This window comes from Pelodiscus sinensis, chromosome 13, assembly GCF_049634645.1.
Source record: "Pelodiscus sinensis isolate JC-2024 chromosome 13, ASM4963464v1, whole genome shotgun sequence".
NCBI classification, from domain to species: domain Eukaryota; kingdom Metazoa; phylum Chordata; order Testudines; family Trionychidae; genus Pelodiscus; species Pelodiscus sinensis.
The window spans coordinates 42179781-42198619 of NC_134723.1; the positions used below are offsets into that span (position 1 = coordinate 42179781).

The 18839-nt window shown below is 39.3% G+C and overlaps 1 protein-coding gene across 2 annotated transcripts in view; it reads left to right on the plus strand.

Annotated features, from left to right (window-relative positions):
- Positions 1-17986, plus strand: part of MTM1 (myotubularin 1) — a 71846-nt gene extending 53860 nt beyond the window's left edge. For both annotated transcript variants that reach the window (XM_075941098.1, XM_075941096.1), the window contains exons 9-15: positions 1305-1493; positions 4122-4307; positions 6251-6457; positions 10448-10540; positions 11844-11957; positions 12274-12450; positions 16172-17986. In XM_075941098.1, the coding sequence (XP_075797213.1) occupies positions 1305-1493; positions 4122-4307; positions 6251-6457; positions 10448-10540; positions 11844-11957; positions 12274-12450; positions 16172-16339 (1134 nt within the window). In that variant the 3' untranslated portion in view covers positions 16340-17986. The remainder of the gene's footprint in view (positions 1-1304; positions 1494-4121; positions 4308-6250; positions 6458-10447; positions 10541-11843; positions 11958-12273; positions 12451-16171) is intronic.
- The last annotated feature ends 853 nt before the right edge of the window (positions 17987-18839 follow it).

Sequence of the window (18839 nt, forward strand, 5' to 3'; positions counted from 1 at the left end):
TTTTCTGTTTTTCCCGCTGAGCGCGGACAGAAGCCTGGCGGGGGGAGTCCCAACTACTGCCCTCGCCCGGCTTCTGCACGCAGCCACAGGCTCCCAGCGCCAATTGCGGCCCCGCCTGCCAGCTGGGAGCCTGTGGTTACATGCAGAAGCCGGGCAGGGGAAGTGGCTGGAAGTCACCCGGGCTTCTGCATGCAACCAGAGAGTGTCCCAGGCTGGGGAGGCAGCTCGCGATCGGCACTGGGAGACTCTGGTTGTGTGCCTGGCAGGGGTGGGGGGAGTGGCTGGGAGGCAGGGCGCAATCAGTGCTGAGGATTGCATCTGAGGAGGAGTGACGCCTTGGGGGGGGGGGGGGGGAGAGAAGCCCCGTCCCTGCTCCTGAGCGCTAGTCAAGCGCGCAGCCGCCATAGTCCAAGAGAGAAGCCCGCAGGTGCTGTGTCGTTGCGTTTAGGCGCCTTCCATGGGCTCTCAGCCAAAACTGACTGGGGTGGAATTACTGCTTCTTCCCTATGGGGGAGTCACCTTCCTACCCATGGTTGCCCCCCTCTCCTCCCTGCCCTTGTGTTTCCCTGGGGTTGTCTCCCTCTTTCTGCTTTGGGTAGCAGGTGGCTGCTTTGCAGAGCAGGCTCTGCTGCCTCCCCCTTTGGTGGCTTTTTTTTTTTCCCCTCAACAAATTTTTAGCCTGTGTGTTCGGTATTTTTTGGGAGACCGTCTGGCAACCCTAGTCAGGGTGGAAGGGTTGGGCAGCCTCAGCCTTTCGGGGAGGCACGGGGGAGGGGAGCGTGGGGAAGAGCCTGGGTGTCCTCAGACCCCCCCCCTTGTGGCTGGGGGGAAAGCCAGGCATGAACTCGCTCTGGCCACAAGAGCTGGGGCTGGCTGATGGGGCAGGGAAAGAGCCAGGTCTGGTGGAAGCAAGGGCTGAGGCAGACTTGGCCTCTTGGGGGTGGGGGAAGAGCCACAGCCTGGGCGGACTTGGACCCTCCCTGGCAGCTCTGTCGGGGGGAGGGGAGAAACTGTCCTCCCCCGGCCCTCCCTGGTGGCTGGGGGAGGGTGGAAAAGCCCATGCCAGGGCAGCCTTGGCCCCTCCCTGTGGGGGGTGGAAGAGCTGGAGTCGGAATGGCCTCTGACCCTCCCCAGTAGCTGAGGGGGAAGAGTTGGGGATAGGGCGGCGTTGGCTCCAGGCCCTCCCCAGTTTGAGGGGGGGTTGAGCATAGGGAGCAGGGGGCACAGCCCCCAAGTAACTTTGACGCTTTAAATTGTCATGCTCAGAATGTATTGCTGGCTTACGTTTTATGGCCTGTGACTAGGTGCTGTCATGGATTCATCCAGAGAGCCAAGCTGTTGTTATGCGTTCCAGTCAGCCTCTTGTTGGTATGAGTGGGAAAAGGAATAAAGATGATGAAAGGTATCTTGATATTATCAGGGATGCTAATGGACAGAACTCAAAACTGACTATCTATGATGCAAGACCCAGTGTAAATGCAGTAGCTAACAAGGTAAGTAGATGTTTTAACAATTGTGTTCCTGAAAGTGAAAGCAATTGTCATGAATTTGCTGTTTCTAAAAACCTCTTTACAGGTAGAAAGGTGGTATTTTAATGTTGGTATTTCTAAACACAGTGTCATCAAAATACTAGTAGTACCATACCATGGTTCAGTCCTCAGAGAAGTGGAGGAACTTAGAAGCCAATAGCAAATATGTGTAATAAATTTGTTGGGCTTGTTCAGCATCCAAAAAGTGGAATAAAAACTATGTAATATGTGTAATAAATTTGTTGGGCTTGTTCAGCATCCAAAAAGTGGAATAAAAACTATGTAAAATGTTTTTGCACCACAGTAACTCAAAAACTTAAAACAAAAACTTTGCAGTCCATTTGCTGGTAATATGGAAATAGCTCGTTAAAAAGGAAATACAGCTTTATTTTTCTCAAGTATATGGAATATACTTTACCACAAATAATTTAGCTAGATTTTAATCCAGTTGTGTTTTAAAGCTTTGGTTCAACTGGCTGCATTTAAGTCCACAAATTACATTTTATACTGCACACTTAATTTTAGTGGGTGACCAAAACATTATCTCTTTGTTACAGTCATGTAATCCTTTTGTGGTTTGCCTTGCGGAAGGAATGCCATTTCTTACAAAAGTGATTTAAATTTTTTGGACTAAATTCAAAGATGGATTATGCCAAACCTTAAATGCATATTTTTATTTTTATTTTCCTGCACAACTTTTCAGCTTTTTGGGAAAATATTATAAATATTTTATTCTCTGACTATTTCTTTAAAAACATTTTTGTTAGGGGACTGATCAATACAAATCCTTTGGGAAGTCTGCCCCAAAAATAAATGAAAAAAAAAAAATCTGTACACAATATTTTAAAGTTTTGCTGCATATTTTGGTTGTCAAAATAACACAATATAATCATGTCAGTTACAGTATTGGTAACAATATAGATAACAAAAAACATTGAGAGTTTTTTTGATAAATAGATTTCTTATTAAGCGTATTGATACCTAATTTTGAAGAATAATTAATTTAAACTACTATACAGAAACTTATTTCCTGCACTCCTCAAAAACAGTGCAAAGGCTTTGGGAGGTCCGGGGTAATGAATCAGATGAGGGAAAGGAAAATAATTCCTGGGAAGGAAACTGGGAGTGAACCTGGAACAGCGATGGGCAACTAAAGGCTAGTGAGTGGGCCGCATGAGAGGCCCTCCTACGTCTCAGTGGGTCGCAAGATTGAAATCAGTCAGGTGCACTAACCATGACCCCAACAATAAGATTAAATACTTTAATATATGGCAGGCTTAATATTTCAAAACAAGTACAAATGCTTTGATCATTCATATATAAATAGAACAGTTATCAACTTCAAATAATAAAAAAAATTACATTTATTTTACAGTATCAAATCTCTGACTGGCCTCTTCCCTTCCTCCTCTCCCACCCGTGTTCTGTCCCTGCTCCAGCTCCTCCCTCTCAGCACTTTCAGAGCACCATGGATTGGCTTATTCATGCCCCATTCCCACTCCTCCTGCTTTTCAGCATTCTAGCTCTGGAAGGGAGAGGGAAGAGTGGGGACATGGTGAGAATCGGCTCATTCATGGCACTCTGGAAGTGCAGGGAGGAGTAGATCAGTATGAGAGGCATGGGGGAATGGGGCATAAAGAACGGACGCGGGCCGCACATGGAACCCCGATGGGCTCCCCCACTTGCCCTTCTGAATATAGTACAAGATGGAGCTACTACAAGGTTGGTGCATAACTGGTTGGAAACTTTCCCAAAGAGTAATCTGCAGTAGCTCACAGTCATGCTAGAAGGACACATCAAATGGGGTTCCACAAAGATCAGTTGTGGATCCAAGTCTGTTCACCAACTTAATGATTTAGATAATAGCATAGAGAGTACTGATGAAGTTTGCAACCTGGGTGGAGTTGCAAGCAATGCTTCCTCTACTCTTTTCCATCCATGTGTGGATTTTTTCCATCCATGTGCAGAATAAATTTTATATGCACTGAGGCATGTGTGACTGTACACCACTGGTAAAGACAAAACCTCTCCTGAGTGGCTGCAGAAGTGCACAGCTTACAGGAAACACTGGTTGCAAGTGTTATTAGAGGATAGGATTAAAATTGAAAATAATTTGTACAGATTGGAGAAATGATTTGTGGCAAATAGGGTGACATTCAATAAGGACAAATGTAAAGTATTCCACTTAGGAAGGCTTGATCAATTGCAGACATACATACTGGGAAATGACTGCTTAAAAAGGAGTACTGCAGAAAGGGTCATAGTGAATCACAAGCTAAATGAGAGTCAACAGTCTTATCACTGTTGCAAAAAAACCAAACATGATTCTGGGATGAATTAGCAGAAACATTGTAAGCAAGAAGTAATTCTTCCGCTCTAGTCTGTGCTGATTAGGCCTCAGCTGCAGTATTGTGTCCAGTTCTGGGTGTCACATTTCAGGAAGACAAATTGGAAAAAGTTCACAGAAGAGCAACAGAAATTATTAAACATCTAGAAAACATGACCTATGATGGAAGACTGAAAAAATGAAGTATTTCAGCAGAGTATAAATGAAAACTAAAAGTAGATTTCAAATCTGTTTTTGGTTTTTAGGCCACAGGAGGAGGATATGAAAGTGAAGATGCATATCCCAATGCAGAACTCGTCTTCCTAGATATTCATAATATTCATGTCATGAGAGAATCTTTAAAAAAGTTGAAGGACATTGTTTATCCTAATGTAGAAGAATCTCACTGGCTATCTAGTTTGGAATCAACTCACTGGTTAGAACATATCAAGGTGAGTTTCTAGCACAGTATTCTGTAGGGATCAGATTTTCAATTATTTTACCTAATACTTTTTCACTTTTTTTGCTTTTTATAAAATAACTACATTAATTTTGTTTTTAATTTGCATAATTACTGAAGAATCCTAGTTTATTGCAGGTCTGGAATTGGATGGCCTTGAAAATGTACTGTGTTGCTTTTTGGAAACTACATGCAGTTAATAGTTGGCCTTAGGACTCCTGCAAATATCAGACTTGTAGTCTTTATTACAGATGCTATTTTCCAAAAAAGAGGCAGCATTTATGTACTCCACACAAAGTGGTATAATTTTGATTAGTCAGGTTGTAAAATTACTAAGTTATAGAAGGGCTGATATCTAATAACTCTGTCTGTATTGTACTGGTCTTAAGAATATATCATGTTAATATCCCTATTTAGCAACAGTAAGTGACATTTATCATTTTAAATATTGACATGCCTCACTTTTTGGGGGAGCAGATGTATAGTTAATAATTAAGTACAAGACAATGTAAGATTAACATTAAATTAATGAACTCTGTAAAACAAAATGTGAATTGCAATAGCACACGAACACAGAAAATTAAACTTTTACTGCATTTTTAAGTAAACTGAAATTTCAAAACATACACATTTTAGTCTAGCAAAGTTTATTACATCTCTCTGTATTTATAACATTTTTTCCCCAAGGGACGACAGAGTGATGTCATCGCAGCACTCTGTCTGACGCCTCCTCTGCCCTCAGCCAACCTGCTTCCTCCCCTCCCCCCCCTTCCCTGGTGCCGTGGGTTGGGAGCCGTGCAACCTGCCCCCTCTCTGGGGGGCCAGGGAATGTGAAGCCTCTCCCTTCCCCGCACCCTGGCAGGTTGGGAGCTGCGCACCCTCCCCTCCTCATCACACGCCCTTCAGAGGGCTGGGAGCTGTGTGCTCTACTGTCCTTCCTCCTTGTGAGGAAGCTGGGAGCCAAGCTGCCTCTCCCCTCATGGGGGTGTGTGCAGGAGCCATGCTGTCTCACCACGACCGACTGGGAGCCATGCAGCCTCTCCCCATCCCCCAGTGCTTCGGGAGCAGGGGGGTAGGAATCACGTGGCCTCCCTCCTCCCCGTACCACCAGCCCCATCACCAACACCCTTGGATGAGACCCTCACTCACTACGCTGCTGAAATCTTGCACCCCCAACCCCCTCCTTTGCTGAGACCTTGCACCCCTGGCCTGCTCCTGCCCCCTCCTCCCTGACCAGACACCTACCCCCAGAGAGAGTGGCAAGTGGCACAGCCCCCTATTAATTTTTTAACTTCATTTTCTTTGCAAATGAAGTGTGCATACTCTACCTTGTAATGGAAATATAATATTCTAATGTATGCATTAATGATCATATGAATTTTTTTAGCAGTATGTTTTGTCAGTTGGCCTTTTGCCTTCTGGTTGTGCATTTTCATACTTAATGTATGCCTTAGTGTAGTAACTACTGTTTACTTAGAATTTCCATTTTAAATGGATGGTTGCAAAAATAAACATGTGAAAAAAGATGAAATAGCCTTTACTCTTAGCAATAACATCTGTCTCAACTTTTCAACTAAAAATGAATTCATGAAATGTGTAATTTTTAGCACAGGTATTTCTTGTGGTAATCCTGTTTTTTAAAAGCTTTTAGGCTGTTCAGTAAAGACTGTATTTTCTATCCCATTTTTGAGACATTTCTGTGAGATGAGTTTAGTTCTCTTTTCCCTTAGCAAACCATATCTTGTATTATTTTATTCTTAATTTTTTTACAGTAGAAATTACAAATTGCTTTCTGTACTCCCAGAAAAATCTGATCAATTTAACTCGCAGGTTTTTTTCCCCAAGTCATTTAAGTTAAAGTGTAAGAAAATCATTTTTTGCTGGAATGATAACACTAACCTTCTGAATTGTCTGGTATCTGTACCTCTTTGTCAGCTTGTCTTGACAGGAGCTATTCAAGTGGCAGACAAGGTGTCTTCAGGGAAGAGCTCTGTGTTGGTACACTGCAGTGATGGTTGGGACCGAACAGCACAATTAACTTCTCTAGCCATGTTGATGTTAGACAGCTACTACAGAACAATTATGGGTTTTGAAGTTCTGGTACAAAAGGAGTGGATAAGCTTTGGACACAAATTTGCATCGGTAAGAATTAGAGAAAATAATTAAAAGGATCTGTTTGAAAGCTTTTATGTACATTGTAAACTGTAAAACAAGAAAAATCTTTAGAAAGATGGTTGTATTAAAACTTACATGCCATGTGAAAGTTCTAATAAATGTGTTCAACTTTTCAGTTTATCAACATGTCAAGTTTTCACCCGTTCTTTAATTGGTCAGTCTAAAACGATGAAAAATAAATCTGAGCAGAATGGTTAGTCTTTCCAAGCATTTATTTCATTTTGAAAAATCCATTTTCTTTGTCTCTCCATGCATTGTGCTGGAAATGCAGAATTGGTAATGTTATGGTGCTATTTAGCAGCCATCAAAAAGGAGGCAAAGAATAGTGAAAGCTTTCCACTAGTGATGTTAAATTGTGTTTAATCAGCTAATCGAGTAGTTTATGGAAACTGCAGAGGGGAGAAACTGCAGAGCCACAGCGGGATTAGCTCCTGGCCCTGGGAGCTAACTAACCCCTCTGTGGCTCTGCCTTTTAAATGTATTAAGAGCTGCCAGGCTTTTAATACATTTAAAAGGCAGAGGTGCAGCGAGGGGGGGAGGAACTGGGTGTGAGCCAGGACAGCTGATTCCTAGCTTGCATCTGGTCCCCCCCCTATGCCTCTGACTCCCCTGCCCCTGTACCCCCATGGGGACGGTGCTGGGAGGAACTGGCTTTTAGGCTGGCTCCCCCCAGCACCGGCTCCTGCTCTCTTCCCTCTCCCTCCTCCCGCCCCTTGCTGCCTCTCTCTGGTAGAGGCAGTAAGCGGGGGGAGTGACAAGTTGGGTCACTCCATTCCTACTTTCCATATGCCTCAAGCATAACTGGAAATGTGGAGCATAAATTCAGGTTTCTCACTCCAGCCATGTTTTTGGCTTTTCTTTGACTGATCATAACGAGATATCTAGATGGAGAGTTCTGGACAGTGTTTTCTGGCTGATATGCTGAAAGAAAGCTCCATCTTCCAGCATGTCCTAGAATTTGTCATAACAGGTTTCAACATAAGGCTTGAAGCACTGCTCTGCCATAGTATCAAACCCAGCTCTCTCCTTATTGGTCTTTGAGGTGAGCAGGAATCCCTAAAACCACTTCAAAGCTTTTCAAGGGCTTTTCCCTTATTTTCAAAGCCATTATCTCTTAGTAAGACCTGCCTTTTATCATCCCAAGTTTTGCCATTGTTTCTCTAAATCCCTGTGTGCTGTGCCTCATGATTTAATGAAAATTGACTTTTTAATTGCCCTTTCTTCAGCTTATTGTTTTGAAGAATTAAGCTTTGTTACTAATTTTTACTACCTCCCATTTCTTTCCATCAAATTGTTAATTTTTTCATTTGGTTTAGGAGTATATCTGTTTGATATACTCCTTGCAGGATGTAATAATTTGCACAGGAGTGATGTTCAAAAAGACAAGGACAGCCAACCTCTAAGGCTGCCTGAAATCCTGTATTGACAGTGGGGTAAACACCCTTCTCTCCCAGTGAAAAGGTGCTCTGCTTAAGGGGGGAGGGAGAGAGAGAGGGAGAGAGAGAGAGACCACTTCCTTTGATGTGTGACTACTATTTACTCTTCAATTCACTTCAAACCTTCAAAATGAACCTAACTTTCTCCGCAGAGACAAACTTTGAATGTGAAATGAGCGAACTCTTAGGTAATCCTATCTTATTGTGGATACTACTGGTTTCTTCTGCTAGCTGTTTTCACATCCTGCTGGCATCACAGAAGTGGGAGACACTCAACAAGAAAAATGTCTATGTTAAAGGAGTTTAAATCCTGTTCTGTGTGCATTACTCTTGTCATCCTGTTTCTCTTTCCTCTGGGATTTCTGCCTTTTTGGTTTAAAAACCAAAAGTTGGAGTCAAACTTTACTGACCTAGTTGTCACTATCTTTAACTCCTGCTTATTTAGTAGTTAGTATCATAGCTAGAGCCCTACCAAATTCATGGTTCATTTTCATCAATTTCATGGTCATAGGATTTTAAAAAGCTTATATTTCATGATTTCAGGTATTTAAACCTGAAATGTCATGGTATTGTAATTATGGGGGTCCTGACCAAAAAAGGGATTGTTGTGGGAACGGGGGAGAAGTTATTGTATAGCGGGGAGTTATAGTATTGCTACCGTTCTGTGTGGTGCCTGCAGAACTGGGCCCTCAATCAGCAAATGCCACTCTTCAGCTGCCCAGCTCTGAAGGCGGGAGCATAGGAGTTGGGGTGACCTGGTATTGCCACCTTTAGTTCTGAGCTGCTGCTGGTGGGGTGCTGCTCTCAGAGTTTGTCTCCCGGCCACTAGCCGCCACTCTCTGAATACCTAGGTCTGAAGGCAGCACAGAAGTAAGGGTGGTAATACCACAGCCACGCTAAAATAACTTTGTCACCCATCCCCACCCTTGCAACTCACTTTTGGGGAAGGGACTCATAATTTGAGAAATGCTGGTCTACTCTCTGAAATCTGTGCAGTATAGGGCAGTGTTTCTCAGCCAGTGGTACGAGTACCCTTAGGGGTACTCAAGAGAAGTCGGGGGGGGGGGGCACGTCAACACATCAAATTTGGAGAAAACTGAATTTTTGTGTTAAATTTTACAGTGCTTTTATTATTTTTGTACATTTTACACACAAAAATTTAATTGCCTGCCCAGCTACAATTAAGTTGTTTAAACAAATATGGTAGAAAAAAATTGTCTCTCTGAAAACTGTAGCTACTGGGGGTACTTATAATTTTTTTTAAAGGGGTACTTTATTAAAAAAACAAAAAAAAGTTGCTAAACATTGGTATAGGGTACAAGCACACTGAAGACCAGAGTTCCTGGTCAATGTTGTGTTTTTCATGGCCGTGAGTTTGCTAGGGTCCTAGTCATAGCACTAACTGTCCTTAACTTCCACCTAGCTAGGTGTACTAACAGAAGTATATCTGTGTAAATTAGGAATTACATCCCCATTTCCAAGTGCAGACATAGCCTAAGAAACAATTCTTCTAGTAAAGAAAGAGAAAATGTTTAATATAAAGAATTGGGGAACAGATTGATACGCTACCAGTTACGGCATGCTTAGTCACCAAGAGTGCTGAAGCAGTCTAACCTTAGATTTATCTATCTTCATGTAGGTATCTCACAGTTATGTTTGCCCAGTCTGTTACCAAAGTTGCCCTGTGTGTGAAATTACCTTCTTTAGAATCTCTTATCAGCAAGGCTAAAGGTACGCTGTAAATGTTTAGTTCATCAGTTGTAGTAAAACAGTAACGCAAGTGAATTGCCTTTTTTGAGGTATCCTCTGACAGTGGACCAACATTGCTTTAGCTAGGATTTTTAGAAAGTTAGAAAAAAATACACTTCTAGATTTTGGGAAAGGAAGATTATTGAATATGGCAAACTATACGACAGCTGAGTGGACAAAGGAATATAAATTTGATTTCCATCTTTAATGAAATGTTGGTGAACATTGATTCCATAAATGTACAGTATGTTCATGAGAAATGCAGGACTTGAAACCGCAACAGTGGCATGAACTAGCATAAATAATTCTGAGTTGGGTAAGTATTAGGCAGGAAAGATGTATAGTTCCAAACTTAAATGAAGATCAAGAACTAGTACAAGTTGATGGCATCCTTGCCACCTCTGTCATGTTTTGCATAGTTCATTATATATAGGACTAAGGGTGCTGAAGATGGCCATGGTTTGGAGGGTAGATTTCAATGGTCAATCTTGCAACCCATAAGCAAGAAACTCCTGTTGATTCCAACAGAAGGTATTTGCACTTCAGCATCTTTTAAATCAAGTGTTTTAAAAGAATGGTAATGTGTAAAATGGTATTGCTGAAGTCAGGAAGGTGGACAATAGTGTATTAACCCCTACTGTAATATTGTGTATCAAATGTGTATTTTCATGCCTCTTCTTCATTTATGATGCACATCTCACACCAAAATAGATATCAGATATATATCATCACTAGTTGTGAGTAATGTCCAACTTGCTTTGTATCATTTCAGAGAATAGGCCATGGTGATAAAAACCATGCTGATACTGACAGATCACCTATCTTTCTCCAGTTCATTGATTGTGTGTGGCAAATGTCTAAACAGGTAAGCTATATCCATATTCAAAAGACGGTGCTATCCTGCAAATATTTTAGAATTATCCTTGAATTAAGAGTCTGGAGCCTAAAAAAAAAAAAATAAGTCAAACTCCCCACCCCATTCCAAAAAAAATCCCAACATCAATAAACCAAACAAACCACTCCTGTATACCTAAGTTTTATGCTCTGACCAGATAGAACATATCTCTTATTTGTTTTCTCCCTCCCCAGCTGGAAGTCTCACTGTAGCTCAATAGAAAATGTGCTGGCTTTATGTCCAGTCCTTTTGCTCATTACCCAATGTTTCATGTCTAAAGGGATTTATTCTACAACATAACTTGAATAGACACTTTTATGAATGTTTGTAATGGTGTAATACTGTTGCATATAATTACAGGAACTAGAATTAATATATTATGATCAATTTTCTTTTTATGTCGTTATTTCACTAAACTGTTTCTAAAAACTGTTCCTGGAAACACAGTTCCTTCATACAAGGAAAAACAAACTTTTAAGTCTTTGAGTATCAAACTAGGTCTATCAAACCACTCACTATTGGTTATTTCATAGTTCCTTCCCCCCTTTTAATTCTATTCTAACACCTTGCCCTGAAGATGTTGTGACATGGCTCCTGTCCTTCCTATTGACACTCCAAAAGAATGCTTAGGGCTTACCTCATAAGACTGTTGGTATTAAATAACAAAACTATGCGTATTATCTTTATAGTATACCTAGCCTATGTAAGTCTAAAAATGAGTCAAGAACTTGAAATCAAATATTTGTTCCCTATGTGTCAGTGTAAAGCCAAGCCATTAGTTTAGGCCTATGACTGTTTTACTAGTTTAAACAATAATTTTGGACATCTAATGTTGATGTAGTTGAGTTAACAGTTTTTCATGGCATCATTCATGAAGAACTTTATTTCACTGCCTTTGAAGAATTGTGTTTGACACACAATCTGCTTTTTGCTTAATTGCAGTGGTCCCTTACCTTTATCAACTCCTAATTCCTGCATATAGTTTAGTCTTAATCTTGTTGTGAGACAAGTGAAAATGTTCCCGATTTAATATGGAAACTAACCTCTTGTAAGGCAAAATGAGACTTCCACTCTCTTTGGAGATGCTGAGCTAGGTTTGTATTCTTCCCTGTAAAGCAGCATTGTTGATAAGTACATGTATTCATTGATTTTTAAAAAAAGTAGGTGTGTTGGCATCTTACCTGTTAGAGCATTTAATTTATCATATGCTGGTAGTTTTGTGGTAGGAAACCTAATTTTTAGGTAAAGTTAATAATCATTTCATTTTGCTTAGTTTCCAACAGCTTTTGAATTCAATGAACAATTTTTGATTACCATTCTGGATCATTTGTATAGCTGTCGATTTGGTACATTCTTGTATAGCTGTGAATCTGTTAGAGACAAAGAGGTAGGTAAATCTGATGATTGTTTGTGTGTGGCACGAGAGACGTATAATATTAATTAAAAAAATTAAGCTAATGTATAGCGAAGACACTATTTGGGGAGCAGTTGGAAGACTGCAAACTTGTTTTCATGTATCTAAAAGACAGTGTGCAGACATTAGGATACTCTGAGTTTGTCACTGCTTGTGGAATATTCATGTAGTGATTATATATGTGATACTTTGTTAGAATGGAAATATGCTGTATAAAAACATGTAGTAGTGCATGCACTCTTATACTGTACAAATACTCAAGATCCTTACCATTTTGTTTTCTTTGCAGAAAGTGACTGAGAGAACATTGTCATTGTGGTCATTAATAAATAGTGAAAAAGCAAAGTATACCAATCCTTTTTATACCAAAGAACTGAATCGAGCACTCTATCCAGTAGCCAGTATGCGTCACTTAGAACTTTGGGTCAATTATTACATTAGATGGAATCCAAGAATTCGGCAGCAAGTAAGTCAACTCCTCTAACTTGCATAAAATATTTCTTAGCATACAGATATACTTTAATTGCGACTTATTATATAGAATATAATTTGTGCTCTCTGTTTAGCCCTTTAAATTAATGTTTGTCAGGAAGAAAGAAAAAAAAATTGGCTATGTTCTTCTTAACCTCTGACTTTTTTGTGTGGATGTTACGATTATTTTATGGGTGTGCATCAAAATGCCTCCCAAAACTTAATTTTATTTAAAAATTCCTATCCTTTTTTTGTTTTTAAGAGGAGTTGATGTTTGTGAAAAATGGTGACTGATGAACCTGGGCTACGTCTAGATTGCATCCCTTTTTCGTAAAAGGGATGTAAATTAGACGTATCGCAATTGCTAATGAAGCGGGGATTTAAATCTCCCCCGCTTCATTAGCATAAAAATGGCTGCTGCTTTTTTTCGGCATGGAACTTTGCCGGAAAAAAGTGCCAGTCTAGACGCGGATCTTTCAGAAAATAAAGCCTTTTCCGAAAGATCCCTTATAAGAGGATAAGGGATCTTTTGGAAAAGGCTTTATTTTCCAAAAGATCCGTGTCTAGACTGGCACTTTTTTCTGGCAAAGCTCCATGCCGAAAAAAAGCGGCAGCCATTTTTATGCGAATGAAGTGGGGGAGATTTAAATCCCCGCTTCATTAGCAATTGCGATACGTCTAATTTGCATCCCTTTTATGAAAAAGGGATGCAATCTAGATGTAGCCCTGGAGTATAATGTTTTCTATCCATAAAAGAGAGAAAAAAGAAATCTAAAAAGCACAGACACCAGAAGGAAGCTGCTCACATACCACCTTGTCACTGTGCATTTATCCCAGTCTAGAGAGAATCCATTTTAGGGATTAACTTGCCTCATTAAACAAGGTGTGAATACTGGTGATTTTTTTATGGGATTTTTGTTTATTAAGACCACCAACATGACTTTACGTTAAGTAGCCAGTAGATGATAACTATTTGGATCACTACCCATCTGGGTCAAGAGTTCAACCCAGAAACAGATATAATGCTCATTACTGAATCCTATAAGTGCTTTAGTCCTTGAAGAGTTTTAGTATAGTAGAATGTATAAGTTACGAACACCAGAGCTTTGATGATTTTTTTAACGGAGTAAGGGAACTGTTACTATGCTTGTTTCTTTTAAATTACAATGGTTAAAAGCAACATTTTTCTTCTGAATAGTGAAGTTTCAAACCTGTATTAAGTCAATGTTCAGTCATAAACTTTTGAACCATAATGTTTTGTTCACAGTTCCATGCCTGCAAGATAACTGAGGCTCTTTATATTTGATATACAGAAGTCTGGTCTTATCGGTTAATCCTAACTACTACTTGCTGGCTTTCCGCCCTCCCCCACCCCACCCCGAGCACTGGCTCCCATTGAGCTGCGTGCCCCCTGCCTGTAAGCTTGTAACTGCTGAAACATTCAGCAGTTGCATGTTTATAAAAATAAACATTTGCTAACAACCCTAATACAGAGCCTCAGAATTGTAAGTAATTAGTTTAAAAATCTTGTAAAATTCTGATCAGTTGAAAAGAGAGAGCGCATCATAGCGTCCTTAAGAAGTGGTGGAATTGTGGTCTCTATCTGACAAAAGCAGTCTTTTTTTTTTTTTTCTTCATCCTGCCACTGGGAATGACCAGGAGTTCTCAGGCAGCACAGTTTCTCTTCTATAGTTGATATTTTAGATTATTTACAGCATTCTGGAGGCTGGAAAAAAGCTGGCCAATATATTGTATTTTTATAAGTATGCTCCCAGTTTGAATTTGGCATTTCCATTTCAAAGCTGCTGTTCCTTCTGCTGAAAGGCTAGTGTGTTTTGCAAAAGGTGGAACTAGAGATTTATTTTAGAAAGCTAAGGATTCTCGTTTGTGACAATGGCCACTTGTCTAATAAAGTTCTGCACTGAGGTGCCAACTGCTATTACTAAACAAAGATTTTGGCCCTGGAGCACGATAGCATAGGTGGAAAAGCAAATGGGGATTCTCCCTAACTGCTGTCAAATGATGAAAAATGTTGCCTGAATGAGCAGTGATTTTTTTTTTTTTACCTTTTTTGGAGGAAAGATAGTCTTAAATTGCTGGGGGAGGGGGAGGCTAATATGGTATGTTAAAGCCCAATCTTCACTAGGAAATTGATTCTCTGTTGACATGTTCCCTTGAACCAGTTTTGACTATGAACTGTTAGTGTAGTTTGAACATTTTTCAACACCATTATGAAAAGTGCGATTGAGACGTCTGTGCCAGCAATGGATTAGTTTCGTCGCGCAATATTCCTTTAGAGTTCGATGTAGTGTTCAACAGTTTTGCTTTTTTTCTGCTGACTCTGTAGATCAGGGGTGGGGAACCTCAGGCCCAGGGGCAGGATGTGGCCCCTGGGTTCCCTAGATGGGGCTGCCGAGGCTCAGGAGGGCCCTCCTCCCCAGCACTGGAGAGCCCATGCTGGCACTCTTGCGGGGGGGGGGTCTGGGAGGAGGGCTGAAGCACACAAAATCTACTAGGCTAGGCCCCCTGAGGCTCTAGTGTGCAAGGGGAATGTGGGAAGTGTCTTCTTCCTTCTCAGTTGGGGGCTATGTCAGTGAGAGTTTGTTTTTCACTTGTGTGCAGCCCCCGACTGATTTTTTTCTGTGGGTCAGTGGCCTCTAATACAAAAATGTTCCCCAGCTCTGCTCTAGATAACTGAACCCCAGAACTTCTGTGTTTGGTTTATGCTGTTCCTGTGGACCAGAACCGAACATACTGCATCATATTAGATGAAGTGTAAAGGGGGAGTAAAGCAATTAATTTATCCTTAAAGGTGTGTGGCATTTTATGTGGTCCTGTAGAGATCTGGAATTTGTTGCTGAAACCGTGCCTCTGATGGATCACTTCTGAAATTAGAGATACCTAAAAAGCAGCAGCTGACCCCTTCACACTTGTGGAACTAGGCATAATTAAAGCCTGTGTGTCTAAGTTTATCATGTGCAGTACATCTTTTCTATTTAATTTATTATCTGCTCCCCAAAGGCTGAAATTACTTGAAGTATTATGGAATCATGCTCAAAAGAGAAATGCTTATTTCCCCACCCTCTTTTAAAGAACTGCTATTTATATGAATAGCTTGTGTTCTTGACTCTCATGAAACTTCATAACACCTATGTCCAGTGTTTCATTAGAGAAATTACGAATAGAAAATGCACTGGAATTTTTGGAGGAACTCGGAAAGTTTAGTACAAAAGTTATATTTAACACTTCCTCTCAAAAAGCAAAAACAAACTAAGAAACCTGTTTAATGATAAAGTTGCCGATATATTATTGGTCTAGCCTGGTGATTTTGTAGCACTTCCAAGCAAGGCGACAGAATTTTAAATCTGGAGTTAGCTCTTCACAGCCCAGGAGTTGAAAAGCTCGGGGTGCTCATGAGGTGCATAAGAGTAAAAATGGGGAACAGGAAACAAATAACCCTCTTATCACCCAGAAGCGGGCTTTTTTGGCTGATTTTGAAATGAAATATGAATTGGTTTTGTAGAAAGCTGGATATAGATCTCGTTATAAGGAAGGGTGTCTTCCCAGATGCAGAAATGAGGAAACCCTTTTGAGAGAGCCTCACTGGGATGCTGCAGAGTGCAGATGCTGGGTGCTGTTGGATTGTTGGGTGGAGTTGTAGAGGTAACATGGTCAAAATAACATTGTAAACGTTGGCTTTGGATTTTTTTTTCTAGCAGCCAAATCCAGTGGAGCAGCGTTACATGGAACTCCTAGCATTGCGTGATGACTACATGAGAAGACTTGAAGAACTACAGATCACAAATAATTCTAAGATGACCAATTCATCAGCCTCATCAGCATCTCCCTCACAGATGATGTCCCATGTGCAAACTCATTTTTGAAGGAAAAATGTTTAATTTTTTCTCTGAACATTGTAACCATAAGTGGTGCTTAATGTAGATCTGTAGTACAAAAGAATATTTGAATGCCTTATATTTGGACCTCTTTTTAACATGAATTGTTTTGGATTGTCTCCATAATTGGAACATTGAAAGAGCAGTCTCTTCAGTACATTTTGTGCCTTTCAGATCCTGTGGACTAGGAACATATTATCCACCATGGGAGACTTATATGGGATGCTTTAGAAGACTATTTTGTAGAAATATGATACAACTAGAAAGTAATTTGATTTGATTTTTTCATTAGTATTATGCATTAATTTATTGCATCATTAGATCCCGATCCTGCAAAGACATAACCATGTTCTTAATCTTATACACTGTGAATAGTGCCATTAAGTTCAGTGTGACTATTCACAGGATATAAAGTTATACTGTTTGCGGTAAAAAATAAGTTTTGTATTATCTTCTTGAGCTTTCAGAAGCAAGTGATCAGAAATAGATTTTTTTCTCTAGTAAACTGAAAATTATTCCAGTTTAGAAAAACTGCAAATCTGAGAGGAATTTAAATGACAAGAAACTTACTTAGCAATTCAATTTGCTTAGTATGTAGCCAAAAAGTAGTGTAAAAAAAAAGACTAATTTTATATTGTTGAAGAAAATTTTAAACTAAATGGATGAGGATGTGAGGAAAAATTACAAACTTTTTTTTTTAAGTTAGTTGAGGAACACTACCTATATTTTTGATTCTTGGTTCTGTCAGCAGTATTTTCTGGATTTTTGCTTTCATTAATTTACGTAAAATTAAAAAAAAACTATTCTCAAGAAGACATTCTTAAATCTAAAAAATGAGATCCACAAGGACATTACTTAAATGTCCAACAGTAGCAATAACTTAGCTTGTGTATATGTTTTCAAAGATGTGCCTATTCAGAGCAGCTTTTATACCAAAATAGTTTAAAATTCTCCAGATTATGAGTAATGAGTTGGGAACCTGTTAAATTTGTAGTTAGTGCATTTAATCTATTCCTTTAACAAATTTATTATCCAGTATTTAAGGGAATTTCAGTATACAAGATTTTCAGATAATAGATTGCGCATTGAAACTCAGTCTTTCAGTGAAGACCGGTTTGAAAATTTAATTTCAGATGCTCCTCTTGTTACATTTATAATTTGCTCCTTTGGGGTAATTTTTTTTTCATTAGAGTTACAAGCACTTAAAACAGCACAAACCTTGCTACTTGATGTTTTAATTCATATTTGCATATACTTGGTAATTTTAACATTTTTCAGGCAGTTTGGTATATTTTGCAATATAGGATTTGTAAAGGACTGTAGCTAATAGTTATTTTAAAGGGAATATTTGACACTTGAGACTTCAACCTTTGTAAATTATTGTACATGTAAGTTTTGATTTACAAAATGTAACAGCAAAATACAATAGGATATGTGTAAATTAAGTTTATGTAAGTATATAAAATATAGTTTATTAGAAATTGTGCAGTTTTTGTAAAGTGTAAATATTTGGGTACAAAAGCTAAACTTAAAGCATATAGCTGGATAAAAATCAGATAGTTGAGAGAACATTGGAATATTTTAGAAATAGTATTTTGCATAACAATAAAGCGCCTCTTAATTTGAAACAGTAAATATTATGCTAAGAAAATTGCACTATTTTTTTTTCAGGGAAATACAGAATATTGCTTGTATTGTGTGTGTTCTAAGGACATGTTGCTGATCTCCACTTATTTTTGTCCTGTCAATTTCATTCTTCCCCATATCTGTCTTGTACATTATTCTGCATATGTATCTGGAGCAGCAGCTTTGAGGTCCGTTTCCCGTCCTCTCTCCGCTCCCCCTCTCTTCCTAAAAATCTTGACATGTTAAGATAAATTGGGTGCAGAACATATAATGAACAAGGAAGCTCAAATTAATCTCTGCCACTTATCTGTATGGCAGAGTATAACATAATTTAAAAACTATGCAGATTATGGTGTAACTGCCTTCTGTTTGTGTATGGTTTATAAAAAAAATAGGTTTTCTGACAGTTTGACAATTGTACAGATTGGATCAAACAGGTGTAGAATCTCTTTCAACAGTGTGGAAGATTTAAGAAAATCTAGTTTTACTTTGTAAATACTACATGATAAGCCTATTGTTCAATACAATGAAAAGTATTAAAGGCATTTGTTTTCATTTCATATATACAATTCATTTATATTGCCAATACAGTTTATACTGCATATTTTTATATGGCTAGAGCTGAAATTCATTGAAAACCTGTAAGTTAGCTATATGTTCCCTTGGATTCTTTGTGAAGACAGTAATTTAGAATAAAACACTTGTTTTTAATTCTATTAAAATAGCAATCTTAAATACAAAACTGAACCTTTCTGATTTTTTGAAGCTTCTATTCATTCTAGCAGATGTGCACCTTTTAATCTTAACATGACTCTGGATATAGGAATGAAACCTATGATTGATATTAATACATAGCTTTTTC